Source organism: Eleutherodactylus coqui, chromosome 5, assembly GCF_035609145.1.
Source record: "Eleutherodactylus coqui strain aEleCoq1 chromosome 5, aEleCoq1.hap1, whole genome shotgun sequence".
NCBI classification, from domain to species: Eukaryota; Metazoa; Chordata; class Amphibia; order Anura; family Eleutherodactylidae; genus Eleutherodactylus; species Eleutherodactylus coqui.
Genome location: NC_089841.1, coordinates 181,953,142 through 181,970,752, shown reverse-complemented (window position 1 = coordinate 181,970,752; position 17,611 = coordinate 181,953,142). Strand labels below are relative to the sequence as shown.

Here is a 17,611-nt window from a genome sequence, read left to right as displayed (position 1 = left end):
TGCTGACTTTGAAGCACAACCCCACAAATATATGTTTTCTATGCACAGGCATAGATCACATACAGTAAAAGGGAAAGGCAGGCCTTTCTATCACACACATGTAGGCTGGCAAGATTAAGTCACATGCAGATTGTATACAAGTGATGGGCTGCAGAACGCTGCACCCCAAGCTGTTCACCTGCGCATGCAGACACCATATTACAGTTGGATGCGTGCTCTGGAAAAGGGATTTTACATGTGATATAATGTATATTGGTGTATGGAACGTCTTTCTTTAATTCAATCTTTTTATTCTATTCTGCAGTATTGCTTACCGGAGGCACTACTAAATGGAAGTTGCTTGCCTCTTCTACATAGCATCAAGTAGGCAGTGTATGGAACTTTGCCTTAATATGATCAAGTGTGACAGCTGCTCATCTTGATCAGGCAGTACAACAGACCTGCCATGCTGTTATCAACCCTCCATCTACAAGGGATGATAGCATTCATTTCCCTGTAGACAGCAAAAGTGTGTAGAATTATGAAAATAAGAGTCTGGAGTGTAGCCTGTCCTTCCACTATATAGAAGCAAATGTGACAATACATTCTATGCTTTGTATAGACACTAAAACACAGTAAAAACCATCTAAAATCTATTGAAGGTGTGTAAGATGCATCACTTTCTAATAAGGTGTCCCTTTAATTTTTGGTTTGGTGTGAAGAAAAGAATTTCTGAAAATGTTGCTTTAGGCCAGAGTCTGGAGTGGGCGTCCGCCTCCGGACTCCACAGCAAATACTGCCCATAAACATGCTATGCGAAATCGCTTTTCCATGTCCACGAGCGGAAATCAATTGCGATTTGCTGCTGGAGGAGAGAAAATCGCATGTCCTATTCCAGCACGAATGGCTTCTGAAGTCAATGGAATCCCTCCGATCTGCAGCCCTTCCGCAATCATCATTGCAGAAAGGTCGTGGAATGTGCGCCATCGCCTAGTGACGACGCAGCATAATCTGTACTGCACATGTGCACCAGCCGCACATCTGCAATACAGATCCGGAGAGGTACACAAGGTCCCGCATGTGGAATCCGACCTGGCCGTGTGCATTTGGACTTACTTAATCCGTCTCTAAATGCTGTGCAGAAGCTAGAAAATGCTACTTAAGTAGCTAAGCATAAAAACACAGAAAACAAATTACGCATGAGGCTGTCGCTTTGCCGCATCCTTCCAGAACCAGATCAGGTGGATTACTATTACTGAAACATTCTCTAGTACATGGGGACGCTAAACTGGTCCAATCACAAGTTCCGCAAATCAGTCCTAGCAACACAGAACTTGACTTCCTCAGGGGGCAACTGACAGAGAGATTTAGGGCTCATGCCACAGCTTTGATACGGCACCTGTGATGGTCTATGTGATGTTTAGGTACCTCCATGTACCTTTAATTTAATAAAGGCTCTTCTATGCAGAAACCTACGGACAATAGCACGCTCTATAGAATTATGGAGGAATTATCTGTAATTTGAAGATCACCTCTGCTTTTTGGTCCTGTACAAAAGGCGCCATGTGGACTGCCTAACCCTCTGCAGAACGGATCTGTAGGAACACTACAAGCTGGATCTCCCATGTACACCAAAGACCTAGTTCATATTGTCCCTTTTTCACATATAACAAACCCTGGAAGTTTACACGAATTGTAGTGCCAGCTCGTTCTAGTAATATAATACATGTACTATAAACATTGGACACATAGTACTCTGTTTACGATGTCAAATACTAGTTGCTGAGGAATCACTTTACCTTAATTGCTAGTAGCGCAATAAGATACCGTGTTTCCCCCAAAATAAGACAGTGTCTTATATTAAATTTTGTTCAAAAAGGTTTAACTTTTTTACATGTATAGCTGCCTGGACACTATTTAAATTGACTTTTTAAATTAACTGTTAGCAGGGCTTAATTTTGGAGTAGGGCTTATATTTCAAACATCCTCAAAAAGCCTGAAAAATCATTTTGCATCCTCAAAAATTCTGGAAAATCATGCTATGTCTTATTTTCAGGGTATGTCTTATTTTCAGGGAAACAGGGTATATGCTAAAACGGGGAATAAAAAGGTACAATATTTTCTAGCTAGGTGATGATCAACGACTTATCAAGTTTTTGTGTTGATCACAAGTGTTTGGTGTCTCAGACACATTTTCCAACATTGTCATTACAATTATATGATGCCTCTTGAGAAACGTGAGAGTAGATCCCTGGATTGTCCGAGAAAACAAGTGGATGTTACAATTTCAACTCCAAATTAAACATGTGACAACTATTTTGTTTTTTCCTTTTTTAGAATTCTGATTTTAATTCCCATCATTCCTCAGGGCAGACTAAAGAATTTAAATATAGTCTGTGTGGTGCTCTCCTTGTGCTTACTGGTAACCCCTACGCAGTTATACGTTTTGATTGGCAAGCATTTGGGGGAAGGAACAAAAACTCATGTTGTTAATAACTGATGGCTTTAAAAATGACAAAGAATATCGTTACTATACCGGTAAAAATATTGAAGACGCAAATAAGACATTTATGGAGATAACAAAGCTTTAACATGCTGTTCTGAACACATTTGATTCCTACACGCTGGTCCTATACATAGATCCCGGGGTCCATTTCACCAGTTGCAGACCCCCTGGAAAGTACATTTCTTCAGTGCATTACTGCTATCGATAGACATCTCTGGGTGATTTGCTTTAAATACGGAATTACTGAAATATGCCCCCATTTACACTACCATTCAAAGGTTAGATGGTATTTCAACTTTAAAGATACTGTAAACGGGCTCTCCAACCTGTGACTAAGTATTGTAAATCGGCAAATCCCTGTGTATCTAGACCGTCGTCGGAGTAAACTAAGAGTTGTTTTACAGCAGCCGGGGAGCCACAGTTCAGGGAACATCGCTTTAAACTATGCAATAAAGAGCAGTAGAATTAACAAATCCATCATCTATAGTGGAACTCAGCTCTTTTTGCCAGGTTATGGTGTCTTAACCCTTCCCAATCCACTGCCTGACGTCTTCCTACATTCTGATTGAAACTTGTAGAGCTCCAATGTTAGAAGACGTCCGAGAGGGTATTCTTACCGTCTATTGCCAGCCACTCCGCTGTCGGAGCCTCTCTGGTGCACACACACTGGCTTTAGCCAGCAGATGGCACCGTTGTATAAACAGCAAAAAAAAAAAGCCTTTTAGGAAACCCCGAATCCAAAATTGGATTGGAAAGTGTTAACAAGGAGGAATAGAGCGCGCATGCTGCTAGCAGGGATGTTTGCTGGTTTACTGCAGACCTTTATTTTGCTTGCATTGTAAAGTAACAAAGATATTGCAATTATGCAAGAACTATACTAATACTCTATGAACCGGGGGAAAGGAGAAGTGTCAGGCCAATAGAGTGTTTGTGTGTGATTGCATAACATTTACAGAACAGTAGTATTCTATTTCTTCTGCTTTTAGAAAATATAAAAGCAAACAGCTCGGAGTAAACAGCCGGCAGCTCCAGTGAAGTACTATTGAGAAAAGAAGAATCCATCCAATAAATAAATATAAATAGAGCAGTAACGCGCGAGATATGTCGTGGTGCAGCTTAATCTAGTACGGAGGACAAAACGGTAAAGCGGACATGGTTTTCTGGGTTTAATTGGCGTTTATTTATGAAAAAAAAACAGAATAAAGCGGATAGTTCTACTTAAAATGAAATTGCCAGCACACCTTAAATAACCAACTATACAGATAAGAAACAATTCTGTGGAATGTCAGCAACATCGAAGAAATGCATGGATTTAATAAATAATATAAAATGAATTCTTGTTAAAATATAACTCGTGTTCTATTCCTACACAACTACCTTCATTTACCAAGATACAGCCGAGTCCATAATGACAGAAGGAAAGAGTCTGCACATGTTCCTGGTGGACAGGGAGGAGAAGAGTTACCTTACCTTGGGTGAAATATGTACATCTTTATGCAACAGTCATGTCACAACACAAGGATGGTTTTTCATGAGCACGAATGTACGGACACTAAAGCTTGAGCTACATCAGGAAGCAATGGCACCCTTCCTCCTACGGGCATGAGTGTCTCTGTTCTGTATATGAGAATTAATAGCTGGCACAGCAAAGTTCTTCCAGTACCGAGATTCATGAATACAGCTAGTGATGACTGCACCCATCTTCGGAAGGGGCATCGTCAAGACATCTTAAAGTGATACTGGGTCATAGTCAGGCCTAGTCATGCATACATAACTCTACTAAATACGGAAATCGGAACATATTGACACAGATTATTCATTTGTAATTACGGTATATGCAAACAGCCAGCCAGTTACATGATGGAAGAGGTCCACAATCAAGAGAGTTGTGATATTAACCAGGGGACCTCACGTGAAGTGATATCTTATCCCTTTAGATATGTAATGTACTTCAATGGTTATAGCTTTGAATATTGACACATCACTATAAAAAAAGCATTTAATAAACTCCACAATCAGTAATTTTATATCATCTATAAAAAGCCTATAGATCACTAGGCTGCAGAAATTCTACACAATGGTTTAGAGACTAAGATTGGCACAACGTCCGTATTTCTAAACTTTGGAAAAGTTTTTCTTACATTGTTATTAAGTATTTTGTGGTCTCGGACAGACTGGAGGTGGTTGCTCCTAGCACAATGAAAGATACCTGATCTTTGATATTGCAGACTCTAGAACCCAGTCCTGTTCACACTAGCGTCATGGCTTCCATTCATGATGGAGTTGTGCTATGCCAAATTAGTTTTTTTTAAATGAATAAACCAATAAAATAAATAAATCTTGTTTGTATAGCGCCAACCTATTCCACAGCGCTTTCGAGTAATTTATTTATTACCCCCCACCAAGCTGAGGGCTCATTTTACCAATCTCAGAAGGATGGAAGGCTGAGTCAACCTTGAGCCGGCTACCTGAACCATGTGGATTGAACTCGCAACCTTCAGGTCGTGAGCGTGAGCTTAGGACTGTGATTCTGCTGCCATAACGCTCTGTGTCACACAAGGCTCAAGAATCCTGGTGTTCTGTATTCTTGACAAGAGGAACAGTGTTGCAGGATACATATTTTACTGTTAACCCATAATGGAAAGCAAGTAATGCCAGTGTGAACACAACCCTAATACAAATCATATTGAAGATGGCACTTGGGTAATAGAGGGAGAAGTTTGAAGTGGTTTTTAACTATGAGACATGAACAGATGGATCGTATCAGAGACTATATAGAATAATCCTATTTTTACTTGTAGGACATTTTGGACAGAGTCATGTGGTTTAGATCTATAGCAAGTGACCAAATGACATATGTACTCTGTTCATTCATACCATCGTTCTTGTACTTCTTTCTATAAGTGTATAGGATGTCCAATCTTAAAAAAAAAAAAAAGGATAGGGGGTTGGTAATTATTAGGAACATGCAACACTAACAAATCCAATCCATCAATATACCAGAGTTCTATTTACAGTGGGATATTGTGCCACACAAGGAAAACACCAATACAGTAGACTGAATGCAAACAGAACAAGTTATGGTGACGGACGAACTCAAGTCCAAAGAAATCCAAGAGGACGCTGAAAATATTGGTTTGTGGATGCCATTGTGTGTCAGTACTGCATGCTATTAATGAAGCCTCGTATCGGAGCAGCTTGACAAGTGTGATAACCCATCTGGAAAAATAGCTTTTCTCTAGGAATGTGCTTTTAGTCATTGTTTCAACATTGTGCTCGGCCTATTTCCTAGCCTTTTTTTTACCACTGCGCTTGAGTGTATATACACATATTGTATGTACGGTAGACAGCTGTGGAACACAAGATATACATATATTGTATGTACGGTAGACCGCCGTGGAACACAAGATCAGAAATGGTAGTAGCAACGTTCTTGCTGTGCCGTCGTGAAATGGTACTGCATGTGTTTCCTTACTTTGAATATATTAAAAAAATATTGTTTTTCTTCAGTAGCTAACGCAGGTGAGATGCCATGATGCCCGTCCTCCATCCACATAGACACTGAGTCCAGCTGTTAAGTTGCCCGACAAAGGGAGGATCACAGGTCCGGCTATACTTTGTCATGTAGCTTATGAAACAAATACCGGACTACTTTTTTTTTTTGAATATCAGGGCCAGATAGGAGATGATACAATGAATACATTGTAAATAAATATAGGAGGAATCTCATTGGGCTTAGTACAATTTCCCTGGACGCACGGAGCGCTGAATACATTAACAGGCACGTGCCTCCATCTATTCAGCACATTCCTGGCAGCTCCGTGCACCCAAACAGACTGGCGTAAATAATATATATAGAAATCTGTTTATCTGGGTGGCCGTGCCCCACTCAAAAGATCCCGCCCACTTCTTTGGGAAAAAAGCGGCAGGCTGGTGCAGCAAATTTGCACATAAAATTGTGACTTTACGCCAGAAACGGTCATAAGGCATTTCATAAATGTGACCCTGTATCTGTTGGGGATGTTTAAGTATTTTGTATCTGGTGAAAGAATTCAATCCCCTGATATTTTATGTAGAATGGGTTACAGCTTTGAAAAAAAAAAAAAAAAAGACAAGCAAGGAAATGGTTACAAAATTAATCTACTCTTAGGCCTCATGTCCACGGCTAAAATACATTTAAAATCCACAGCGTTTCACCCGCACGCGTGATCTGCGCCCCATAGGGATGCATTGGACACCAGCAGATAGTTAAATACCTGCGGATGTCATTTACCCCCTGAGGCGCGGATTGCGTGTGCGGGAAAACACCCGCAGCATGCTCCATTTTTAGTGCGGGTCTCCCGCAGGCTTCTATTGAGGCCTATGGAAGCCGTCCGGATCTGCGGCACACCCGCAGCTGAATTTGTGCTCTCCGGCGCGGGAGAGCAGGAGTTAAAAAACAAATAAATAAAGTGCACGGCGCATGCGCACGGCACGCTGCTGCGGAGCACATCCGCTGGGCCGAAGAAAGAAAATCCGGCTGCGACAGCGGGCAGATCCGCAGCGTCCGGACAGGTAAGTAATTTTTCTTTTTAGGCCTCATGTCCGCGAGAAAGGAGAGACCCGCTGTGGGATTCTGCATGAAGAATCCGCGGCGGGCCCGATTTTCCCCGCGGACCAATTCCGCTTGGTGTGAATTTAGCCCAAGACAGTGTATAGGGAAGGTTTGGGTATAACCGCACTTGGCGTGGAGCAAAAGATGTTTCACAGTATTATTTTAAGAGGGCTAATAAATGAGGGATCCCATACAAGTATGGGATATGCACTAAATAGATCTGTAACTACATACAAGTTAAACAGCAATATTCATTACATCATATCACTTCCGCCATAGAACCAGTGTCCCTAAAAGTCTGGAACCAGCATAACCGTTCCGTAAAACCAAAGAAATGTCCACATCCACAACGGTGACATTCTTAGCTTTAGGACACGTAGAAACATAAGTTATTCTTCACGACAGACAGGACTGCACTACCACTTGTAAATAGGAAAAAGTGCCTGTAATGTGCTCTCTTTTACCATCTCTAGATATATCCATAAGGCGTACCCACCCAAACAAACCCAGCACTATGGGGTTACTTGGCAAATGCTGTCTAATATGAACAAGGCTTCCAAAATGAATTACTGCGAAGCTAAATGAGTCAGTGCCGATTCTCTCATTATTGCTGCGTGTTACGGGATCTGCACATTAGTGCTCAGTAACAGTCATTGCACCTCTACCCATAACTATGGCTTCCATAATTTCTTTAAAACTACAGTACAGTAAGAAAATAGATAATTCTGTGGAAATAATGACAAATAGGGTGGTTGCTCTAAAATGGTAGGTGCTATTAACTAAGGAGCTTGTACCATAGCTCTTCACCTCCTTATGGAACAAAACTACTTAGGTCAGACAGATGAGTGAATTTTCTAAGGTAACATGTTCCATCATTACATGTATGGGATCACACGGTCACCTTCATAGAAGTAAAGATTATCTTGTAACCATTTCTTGTTGCATTTAGTATTTTTTCTGGAATTTTTTTTTTTTTACCACTGTTGACAAGAGGAAGAAAACCGGGTTTAAGAGTAACTGACAAATGGAACGGGCTTCAGTGTTCCCCTTACATGTAACATCTAACAATTGCCGCCAAACACTGCATGTGATTGTAATACGAACATGGATTCATACTTCACAGTAGTTCAGTTAACCAATTAACCATTTTACTTCCGTTACACTGAAAATATATCACATTCGTAACACTTCCCCCAGTGGTTGAAACTGCTATGGAGTGATGGGTCCCACTACATTTACCTCAACCAAGGAGAATGCTTATGATCAGCAAAAGACATTGAAAGAAACTGAGAATATGTAAAACACAGCTGCAGATGTAGGGGCAGGAATATCAATGCTCCGCCTGGCTTCCCAAGTAACCGATTCTTAAATTAATATTTACAAATACATTAAAAAGTTTCTCTTAAATATAGGGAATGTGTATCTAGGAAGTGTTCGAGTCCCTTGGCACTTTGCACTTCATTGGTAAAATCAAAGTGGGATACTAAACCGTGTGGTGCAGCCAAAGCAACGGCTGAGATGTAGAATCACCATCAGCCCGAGATGCCATTTCCAGTGAGTGCTTGTTCCAACCTAGCACAGGTGTATGTAGTAGGTAGCAACAAAAGACTGATGGTCTTCTCCTTCCTTAGTTAACCGATTGCACAGTCTTACTATAAATGTTCATAGCTCTGCGACTTTGATGATGTCTAACAGAAGGACAGCAGGAGAAACCCAGCAGTGAACATATGGAGGACAAGTATAAGAATTCTGATAAGGACTGATTTAAGATGACAGCATGACACGTACCGGGGTTCTCCAACGTTTTCACCCACTATTCACTTGAGCTTAACTTTGATTTAGAAACCAAAAAAAAAAAAGTGCAATTGACCTGAAATGGCAAGAAACCTGTCTTTCTAGTGATTGTAAACGTATCTGTAGAATGACCTTGTTTTATAACTGTGCTAAACTTGCTAACTGGCTAACAGGACACTGAACAAAGCTACCATGCACTCCTTTCACCGATAATTACTCTACTAGTATATTTCTATCCTCATAGACGGCAAGACGGTGGTAGCCACTATATTGGTGAAGATACAGAACTGGGTGATTATTCTTGGTATGTATTTCCCATGAAGTATCTACATTTTATAACCACAGGACAGATAAAAGTCATTACTTTGAAGTGCATAACCGTTTCATCACACTGCCGGTTAAAGTCAACAGTGCAAATTGGGCAGACGCAGTATTTCGAGGACAATTATGGCAACACTCAGGAAAGCTATCATCTTGAAAACATTCTGGCGACACGGCAATCCCTTCAAAAAACATCCAGGGATATGTGTTTGAATTTCAGACATAAAAATTAACATTAAAGCAACTACTGCAAAAAAACCATTTCATATTCTCGCTTGGCATACACGAAAGCATGCATATGCCAAGGTAAAAACGCAAGGGTGGGATGCCCTGCTCTTCAGCACAGGCCATTCAGGAGAAGCTGATGCAATTGAATGATGAGCGATCACTAAATTTGGCAACTTTCACAACTCTTCTGTTAGTGAAAATTCATCTCTTCATTGCCTCAAGCTCATGACCTCTTCTAGACTTCAGGCTTGGTTAAGACCAGTCTTCAGTAAACAATGTGTGATGCAGGCTCCCAAAGCTTCTTCTATGTACACCTTGCTATTGAGGACCATACAAGTAACTAATAACAATGCTGTGGACCTTGGTCAAGGTGTTATAAGTAGTTATCCCTAAGATTTCTTGGTCCTGTCCTTTCACCTAAAGGCCGTTGCTATTTCTGTGACTAAGCGGTGGTTTGGAGATCTCTACAACTGCAGACCGGGACTTGTTCAGAAATTTTGGAGCTCGACGTAAAAGCCTCTGTGCCTCTGTAAATGCTTCGGTCAGTTCTTTCTTCCACTGTACAAACTCTGGATCACTCTGTAAAAGGAAGCGGAAAAACATTTCAGAACAGCTCATAGGGACCACGTGTATTCGTTGGGATTGTCTGCTTTATACAATCACTTGAGGGAGTCCTCAAGAATAAACAGTTGCTAGAACCCCCAATAATCAACTGTAGTTCTGTAGTGAATGCAGACACAAGTGAACAATTTCCATGCAGCTCAACCATTTGGGAAATGAAGAGTTACATGGTGTCAATAATAGGGCTACCTGTCTAACAAAGGCATTATGGGTACTAAGGAGGATATTTAAAATTTGGGCTTCTACACTAGATTATTACTCCAGAGACTGTCCAGTCATGACCTCAAAAATGACATGCAAGTCAGCACCTATAGGTTATGTTCTCCTGCCATCTTGCAGTTTTTAGCTCCTCTACATTAGGACAAAGTTGTGATCAGCGACTATAGTACAGCTACAAGTAGTCTGAGGTCATTGGAGACACACTCTGTCTCATTGGTTCAGGCTCCTGCTCTGCCTCTCCTGATTGGCTGCTGTGCATAAACACAAGCCCATCACATACTCACCAGGAAATCAGTACATGCAGGGGTTGATTCCTAGAACATCAGCAGCAGAATGATCAGCAATTACACATTACTAAATCATCAGTGAGAAAACAATGATAATTTGATAACTGCCATGATATACGGAGACAACTGAGCCTTTGCAAGCAGAAGCCAAGAGGGTCACTACATTGGGAATGGACAGTTTTAAAAAATAATCTTTGGAACATTCAATTAATTGCCAGAGCGGCAAAGGCTCAGGAAAAGAACGATCAAAGTCCACTTTTCTGTGTTTTTAGGGCTCAGTCACACGGGCGCATCCGGGCGTGAAAGAACACATCACCGGCTCCACTGCCGGTCATGTGTTCTTTCTTCTGGCACTGCGGAGAGTCGCCCGCACTGCAGGTGTGGCCGTCTTCTTCATGCAGGAAGATAGGCGCGTCGGCGCCCAGATGCGCCCGTGTGACTGAGCCTTTAAAAAGAACCTGCCACTATTTAGATTACCCATTTATGACAGGCCTATTTTGTGCCTTAAGGACCAAGCAATTTTCATTGGCACATTGCAAGAGCCATAGCCGTTTGAGGGCTTGTTAGTTTTTTTGGGACAAGTTGTATATTTTAATGGCCCCACTCTTGGGTACATATAATGTGTTGTATGAATGTTATTACATTTTTTTTTAGGTGGGGTGGAGGAGGGTGTGGAAAAACATTCAGGAATTCTGCCACTATATATTTTTTTTTACAGTGGTACCATATACTGTACGAAAAAACTTTAAAAAAAATTCTAAGTGGAGTGAAAAGAAAAAAAGCAAAGCTCTGCAATCTTTGGGAGGGGCTTGTTTCTATGGCGAACACACTGCAACAAAAATGACATCTTCACTTAATTCTATGGGTTAGTATGATTACTAAGATACCAAATTCATATAATTTTTTTTTTTACTGAACTTTTTTTCCCCAAAAGATATTTATTTTTTTTTAATGGTTTTCTGCTGCCATCTTATGACCGCCAAATTTTTTAAACATTTTTCTGTCAACATAGTTGTGTGAGGGCTCATCTTTTGCGGGACGTCCTGTAGTTTATAGTGCTTCCAGGATTTGAGGTCTCTCCATTTCTGGCAGTTAGGGCAGGAGCCTGGATGTCAGTAGTCCATTAAACAACCATCTTAAAAAGATGCATGCATTCAGGCTTAAAGCCCATTAGTGAGGTCAATAAGAAGGTGTTTTGCAGTCATTGTAGAATGTAAATAAATGAAAAAAAAATTATCACAATCAATTCCAGGACCATGGGCTTGCAGCAATAGTAATCAAGGTCCAGTCACGACACGTCAGCACCCAGTACCATCACTGGGGCATGATTAATATGATCATGGATCACAATGTTTTTCAAATTAAATCATCAATTTTCGGTTAAAAAAAAAACTTTGATCATTCTTTCCCCAAGTTCAAATAATTTGGCATCAGCATTTAAGAATCCCTATAACTGCCCCAATATTGAACCCCCCCCCCTCCCCAATTGTATTACAAAACTAAATTTATATGCCAAGTTCACATCAGTAGAACTATGTAGGGTCTGTGTATGGCAGCCTTAATGGGGTTGTCCGAGATCCTGCTTCTTTATAAAACCCAGTCCCCCATGTGCAGAACATAATATAGAGCTCATACTCCCTTCTCCCCGCTTATCCCTTGCCAGCAGCTCCGGGTCTCCCTGCTGTCGTCATGTTTATAGGCTGTAGTCAGCCTGAGCTGTCTTGTAAACAGGCTGCTGTGGCCAATGACAGAGCTCGGTGAAGGTCTCTGAGTCGTTGGCTGCAGCACGTTTATGAGACGGTTCAGGCTTATGTCAGTCTATAAACCTGATATCAGCAGGGGGATCCTGAGCCGCCGGCGGGGCCCAAGCGGGGAGTATAAGCTCTATATTATGTTCTGCACACGAGGGACCGGGTTTAATAAAGCAGCAGGATCTTGGACAATCCCTTTGATAAGGACCCTAAAATGTGACCGTATAACAGATGTTTGAAATGGGCATTAATATTAAAGCAAGGATGAAAATTGAGAAAAGAATTGGCGTACTTTTTTGGCCTATAGTGCATATAAAAGCAGACTCACCTCACACTGCAGGACAAATTGCTTAGCTCCTTTAATCCTCAACAAGATGCATTTTTTATCCTTAATCTGGGTTTCTTCCACAGACACTATCTGTTCCATGGTCAATAAATTTTGCTGCATGCCAGAAAAGTGAGAAAATACAGACACATGGAGATCAGGTACATTGCTCCAGGCTTGACATTTACGGTCTACACAGTAAGGAACATTACTTCTAGGTAAAACATGACCCTGTACACCACAGCAAAACAAGGGGCTGAACGAGAGCCTATACACCTGCATGAGAGCGGACATATATATACTGCATATACAGCCTCAACACTTGTGTCGCAGTCTGCAGGGTTGCTAACAACTAGCACAATTAGTTGACAAATTGCGTGAAATCTGGAAAATCCTTTATACATCAGGATTCTTCTATTCAGAATGGAAGCCGGGTCACAGCTACAGTGCACTACAGGAAGAGCCTATGCTATAGGGGACGTCCTATACTGGAAGCTCGAATACCTTACCAGGTGATGTTTTTTTACATTTATACGCCAGGATTCCTAAATAAGAAACAACATCATCAATAAACTATTAGTAGCTCTGAAAATCTAGTGACTCAGCCCATAGTCCAAATATACCATACATACATCAGATGTCCATATCTACATCAGGGGCTCTTTGTGTAGCCTCCAGCATAACTATGGCAGAAAATGCTGCTTGGAGTGGTGGGACCCCAACGGACGCCATTATAGTCAATGGAGCCTTTGGTGCCCATCTTTTGCAAGCCAGCACTTCTATCATTTTTGTTGTTTGGTTCCTATGATGCAGATCTAAAGCGGAATCTGCAGACACTCCACATCAACTTCATGGTAAACCTCCATCCTAAAGACTTCACTGTAAGGGACATCCACGCTATAGGCTATACAGCATGGAGTTTTTCAGTCCGTTGATTTGAAATAGATATGTGGGGAAAAAAAGATGCGACAGGTCACTCCTTCATGTGGAATCCGCATCTGGATATTTGCTTTCAGATTTGCCGAATTGAAAAGGATTTGGATCCAGGGGTAAACCCAAGTGAAAATGTGTGCTAGAAATCTGTGACTTAGGTCGGCCGCACGCGGGCGGATTTGCGCACACAAAATCTGTGCACCGAATGCAATCTCAGTGGGTTTCGTCACACTTTTTTTTTTGCATGCATTTCGAGCACAGCAAAGAAAACGCAACATGCTCTGGTTTGGAGCGCAATTTCCCGAAATCACACACTGAACTGTGCAATTTTGGGGGGTTAAGCGATAACACCCGGGCCTACTAAGTCAGCTGACCCGCCTACTCAGACATGGTGCTGCGAGACCGCGCCGATGTGAGCGGTCCAGACAGCGCAAAAAGTACAGTGAAAAATGCCAATACGGGCGCTATAGCTTCGATCGTGCGCCCTGCATATGCCACGCTATTGCAATCGTATATGCACCGCCCTGAGTCAAACATTTAAAGATGGATTCCACCATGTGAACATAGCATAAAATACTAACCCTTTCAGTATAGCACCTTTTAATCACATCACCTTAGTGATCAAACAAAGGCTGGACAGACATCTGTCTGGGATGATTTAGTGAATCCTGCACTGAGCAGGGGGGTTGGACCCGATGACCCTGGAGGTCCCCTCCAACTCTACCATTCTATGGTTCCACCAGGGACATCGTGCAGAGTTGTCACCAATGAAATTTACCATATAAGCCAGATACCTGATGTTCCTTTTTATGCATCAATAGACAGTTTTGGTCTAAAGCAAGCCAAGCAAGAGGTGGCTTAAAGGGGTTTTGTCAATAAAAAAAGAAAATTTTATACTTGCCTATTCTTTCCCCGTCAGTCTCCTTACCACAGCCTCACTCCTCGCTGAGCTTCTGCAGTGCCCCGGGGGTCACCTCACTGCACGCAGGCCGGCTTGTTATGAAGGCTGCATTCCTTGCATTCTCTTCCGGCCGGGTGAGTGAAGATCACGTCCCTGTGCTGTAGCGTTCACTGACTAGGAAGGGATTCTGATTTATTGCCGAGACAGCTGGCATGAGTAGCCTCTGAAGTAGATCAGCACTTCCCCTGCTCGCCTGTAAACTGTGATGTAACGTACATTGGCTGGCAGGAAGAAGACTGCCAGCCAATATACGTAACCTCACAGGAAGTAGAGGAATTAGCGATCTGGAGCTGAAGTGACCCTCCAGGACTGCAGGAGACAGGAGAACATAGGCGAGATGAAGATCTGGTAAGTAGACGGACGAGGAAGGAATAGGTAAGTATTGAATTTTTTTATTTTTTTTTTTAATGACAGAACCCCTTTGAGGAACAGAAAAGTGACTAAAATGTCTATCAAGATGCACCAAATCTATCACATAGGGGAAAATTTACCAATTCTGGTATTTCTGACGCCAGGCATAGTACACTTTTCCCCTGTGCATGGTGCATCCCCGGCAGCTCAGTGCGCTTTGACAGATATGTATGCCAGGTCTGACCTGGTGTAAATTATACATAAATCTCTTGGTCTGGGATGGCCATGCCACCTCCGAAAAGCCCGCACACATTTCAAAAAAGTGGCAGGACCAGTGCAGATGAAAGAAGGGTCGCACATTTTTGCGTAAATAACCACTTGTGCAAACATTTGTGCCTCTTATGCCGGTGTTAAAGGGTTCACCAATGCCCCCCACAGTGTTGATTCACTATCATAAATTTAGCGTATTTCCTGTTCGCCTGGTCTAGGTTTAAGCTGTCTAACTTACAACACTGATAATAAATCATCCCACTTGTGCTTTTTAATTTTGAAGACTGCTGTTTGTTTTCAGTGCTGGGAACGTTCTCACAGCCGAGTGTTTCCTACAATAGTATTCAGTCCATGCAATCCTCTGCAAGCAAAAACGCTTGGGCAGCACAACTCTCTGCTGCTCTCATGGTTAGCTACAATGTGTCAATGTAGGAACCAACTATAGATCCACACAGAGACTTGCCTGAGCCAGATACATTGCAGCATTCAGCTATAATGTGTTATGGATGGCATCTGTGTATAAATACAAATATTCCCATTCACTGACAGCAAACACATCTTGAAAATAATCATGAGCTGAAACATAAAGCAGTGTATTATTACTCAGATCTACTCACATATAACTGGATCATTCTATTAAAAGGCTTCTGATGCATCATTTTTTTACAGGCACTCCCCTTATCTTTGGTGGGTCTTTCAAACCCTTGTGTAACCATGTAGTGAGCTTACCCGAGATTCTCCTTCTCCCCTCCATTCAAGTCTGTTTGGAAAGAGGTAAAAGTATCGCCGCTGCCACTGAGTCAGGAAAGGGTTTCCCAGCTTCAGCATATAGCCATGCATGATGCAGTCTTTTCCTAGTGCATAATCTACGAAACAGAGAATGCCATCGGTTTAGCAGCGCAGAATCAGTAGTCTTCATAGGAAGATGGTTTGACAACCTAATTGAATAACTATATAGACCCAATACTTATACAGTATATGAACAGCCAATCAGACTAAGCAGCACCATTAATTTGTATCCAACGTGTGCTTTGTGTAGCTCTGTTATCATTGTGTGCTACTATAAATCACTGACCTGTTATCAAAGATAAACTTTAAGGCCCAATGTCGATGGGCAAATTTGACTTGCGGATCGTCCGCAGCTTAATTAAAAACATGCGGATTTGTTTTGCGGACCTTCTGGTCCAGAAAACAAATCATAGCATGCTCCGTTTTGCTGCGGTTCTCACATGGATGGCTTCTATTGAAGTCAATGGAAGCCGTCCGACCTGCGGTCCATCCACAATTGAATTGCAGATGGGCCGTGAATTCCGCGAGGAAAGCAGGAGATTTAAAAATAAAAAATTCTCTACTGCGAGTGTGCACACATGTGTCATTCACTCAAGCACTGTCCTCAACCGCAGGCAGGGTCGGATTCTGCTGCAGGTTCCCAAATGGGGAATCCGACCCGCCCGTGGACAGGAGGCCTTAAGAGGTTATCCAGGCTTAGAAAAACATGGCTGCTTTCTTCAATCAAACTGAGCTGCAGTACCAGGAACAACCCACAGACAAGTGTGGTGCTGTTTTTGAAAGAAAGCAGCCTTGTTTTACTAATGCTATATGACCCCTTTAAGCAGTTTATATGGACTTCTAAATTTTCAACACAAACTATTGTTCCCCTTATTACACTATATATTAATATGCCACAGAGACTGCAGTTACAAACTTCACCTTCTTCGTGACCCAGCTGCTTGTTTTTGGCTCGTTTCCGGGCTTCAATCTTATCAGTATCTGCATTGACAGCTTCATAAACTGTTTCTGCAACTTCTTGCTGCCAACGCTCAGATATCACCAAGGGGAAGTTTTTGTATAGTTCCTGATCACTATCAAGAAGCTAGAGAGAAACAAAGTGTATATATTACTAGGGTAATAAGGGATACAAATGTGCAAATACAGTGGAAAGAATGTGATGCACACACAGAACAACATGTATCTTTTCTTTTCTTTAAGGATGAGGTCTCACCGCCACACAATTAAGGAAAGAAAGACCAAGTGACGTGAGGCGGAGTATTTTTGTAGCCAAGGACACAACATAGAATATGAGGACTGTTGTATTAAAAGGCAACCTTGATGAAAAGGCCTGACTAGCCTCAGAAAATCTGCTGTAATATTTCTTATTAGCCTTTAAAAAGGTTACCATATCTACACAATTATTTTAGGTCTCTCACTGAGTGCAGATTTTCTCACATTTTCTCTTCCTGTCCCTACCATTATATGAATTACAATGCTAGTATAGTTCGAGGGCAAATGCATTATTTATCGAGGATCTGAAAGCTCTCCTTACATGCCCATTTTAGTAAACAATCGTATCCCCTATGAAATAACATCTCTTTGAACTCTATATTGTACCATTACTCCATTGTCAATTTATTAATACATTTCTGTAAATAACAACAGAGTGTTACCAGTTGGGGGCGTCCCTGTCACACCGA

The 17,611-nt window shown here is 41.7% G+C and overlaps 1 protein-coding gene across 2 annotated transcripts in view; it reads right to left on the bottom strand.

The window, feature by feature from the left end:
• Positions 1-1,983: 1,983 nt before the first annotated feature.
• Positions 1,984-17,611, bottom strand: part of GRK3 (G protein-coupled receptor kinase 3) — a 240,394-nt gene continuing 224,766 nt past the window's right edge. For both annotated transcript variants that reach the window (XM_066603907.1, XM_066603906.1), the window contains exons 18-21: positions 16,851-17,013; positions 15,870-16,006; positions 12,629-12,742; positions 1,984-10,001 (exon numbers count right to left, since the gene is read on the bottom strand). In XM_066603907.1, the coding sequence (XP_066460004.1) occupies positions 9,840-10,001; positions 12,629-12,742; positions 15,870-16,006; positions 16,851-17,013 (576 nt within the window). In that variant the 3' untranslated portion in view covers positions 1,984-9,839. The remainder of the gene's footprint in view (positions 10,002-12,628; positions 12,743-15,869; positions 16,007-16,850; positions 17,014-17,611) is intronic.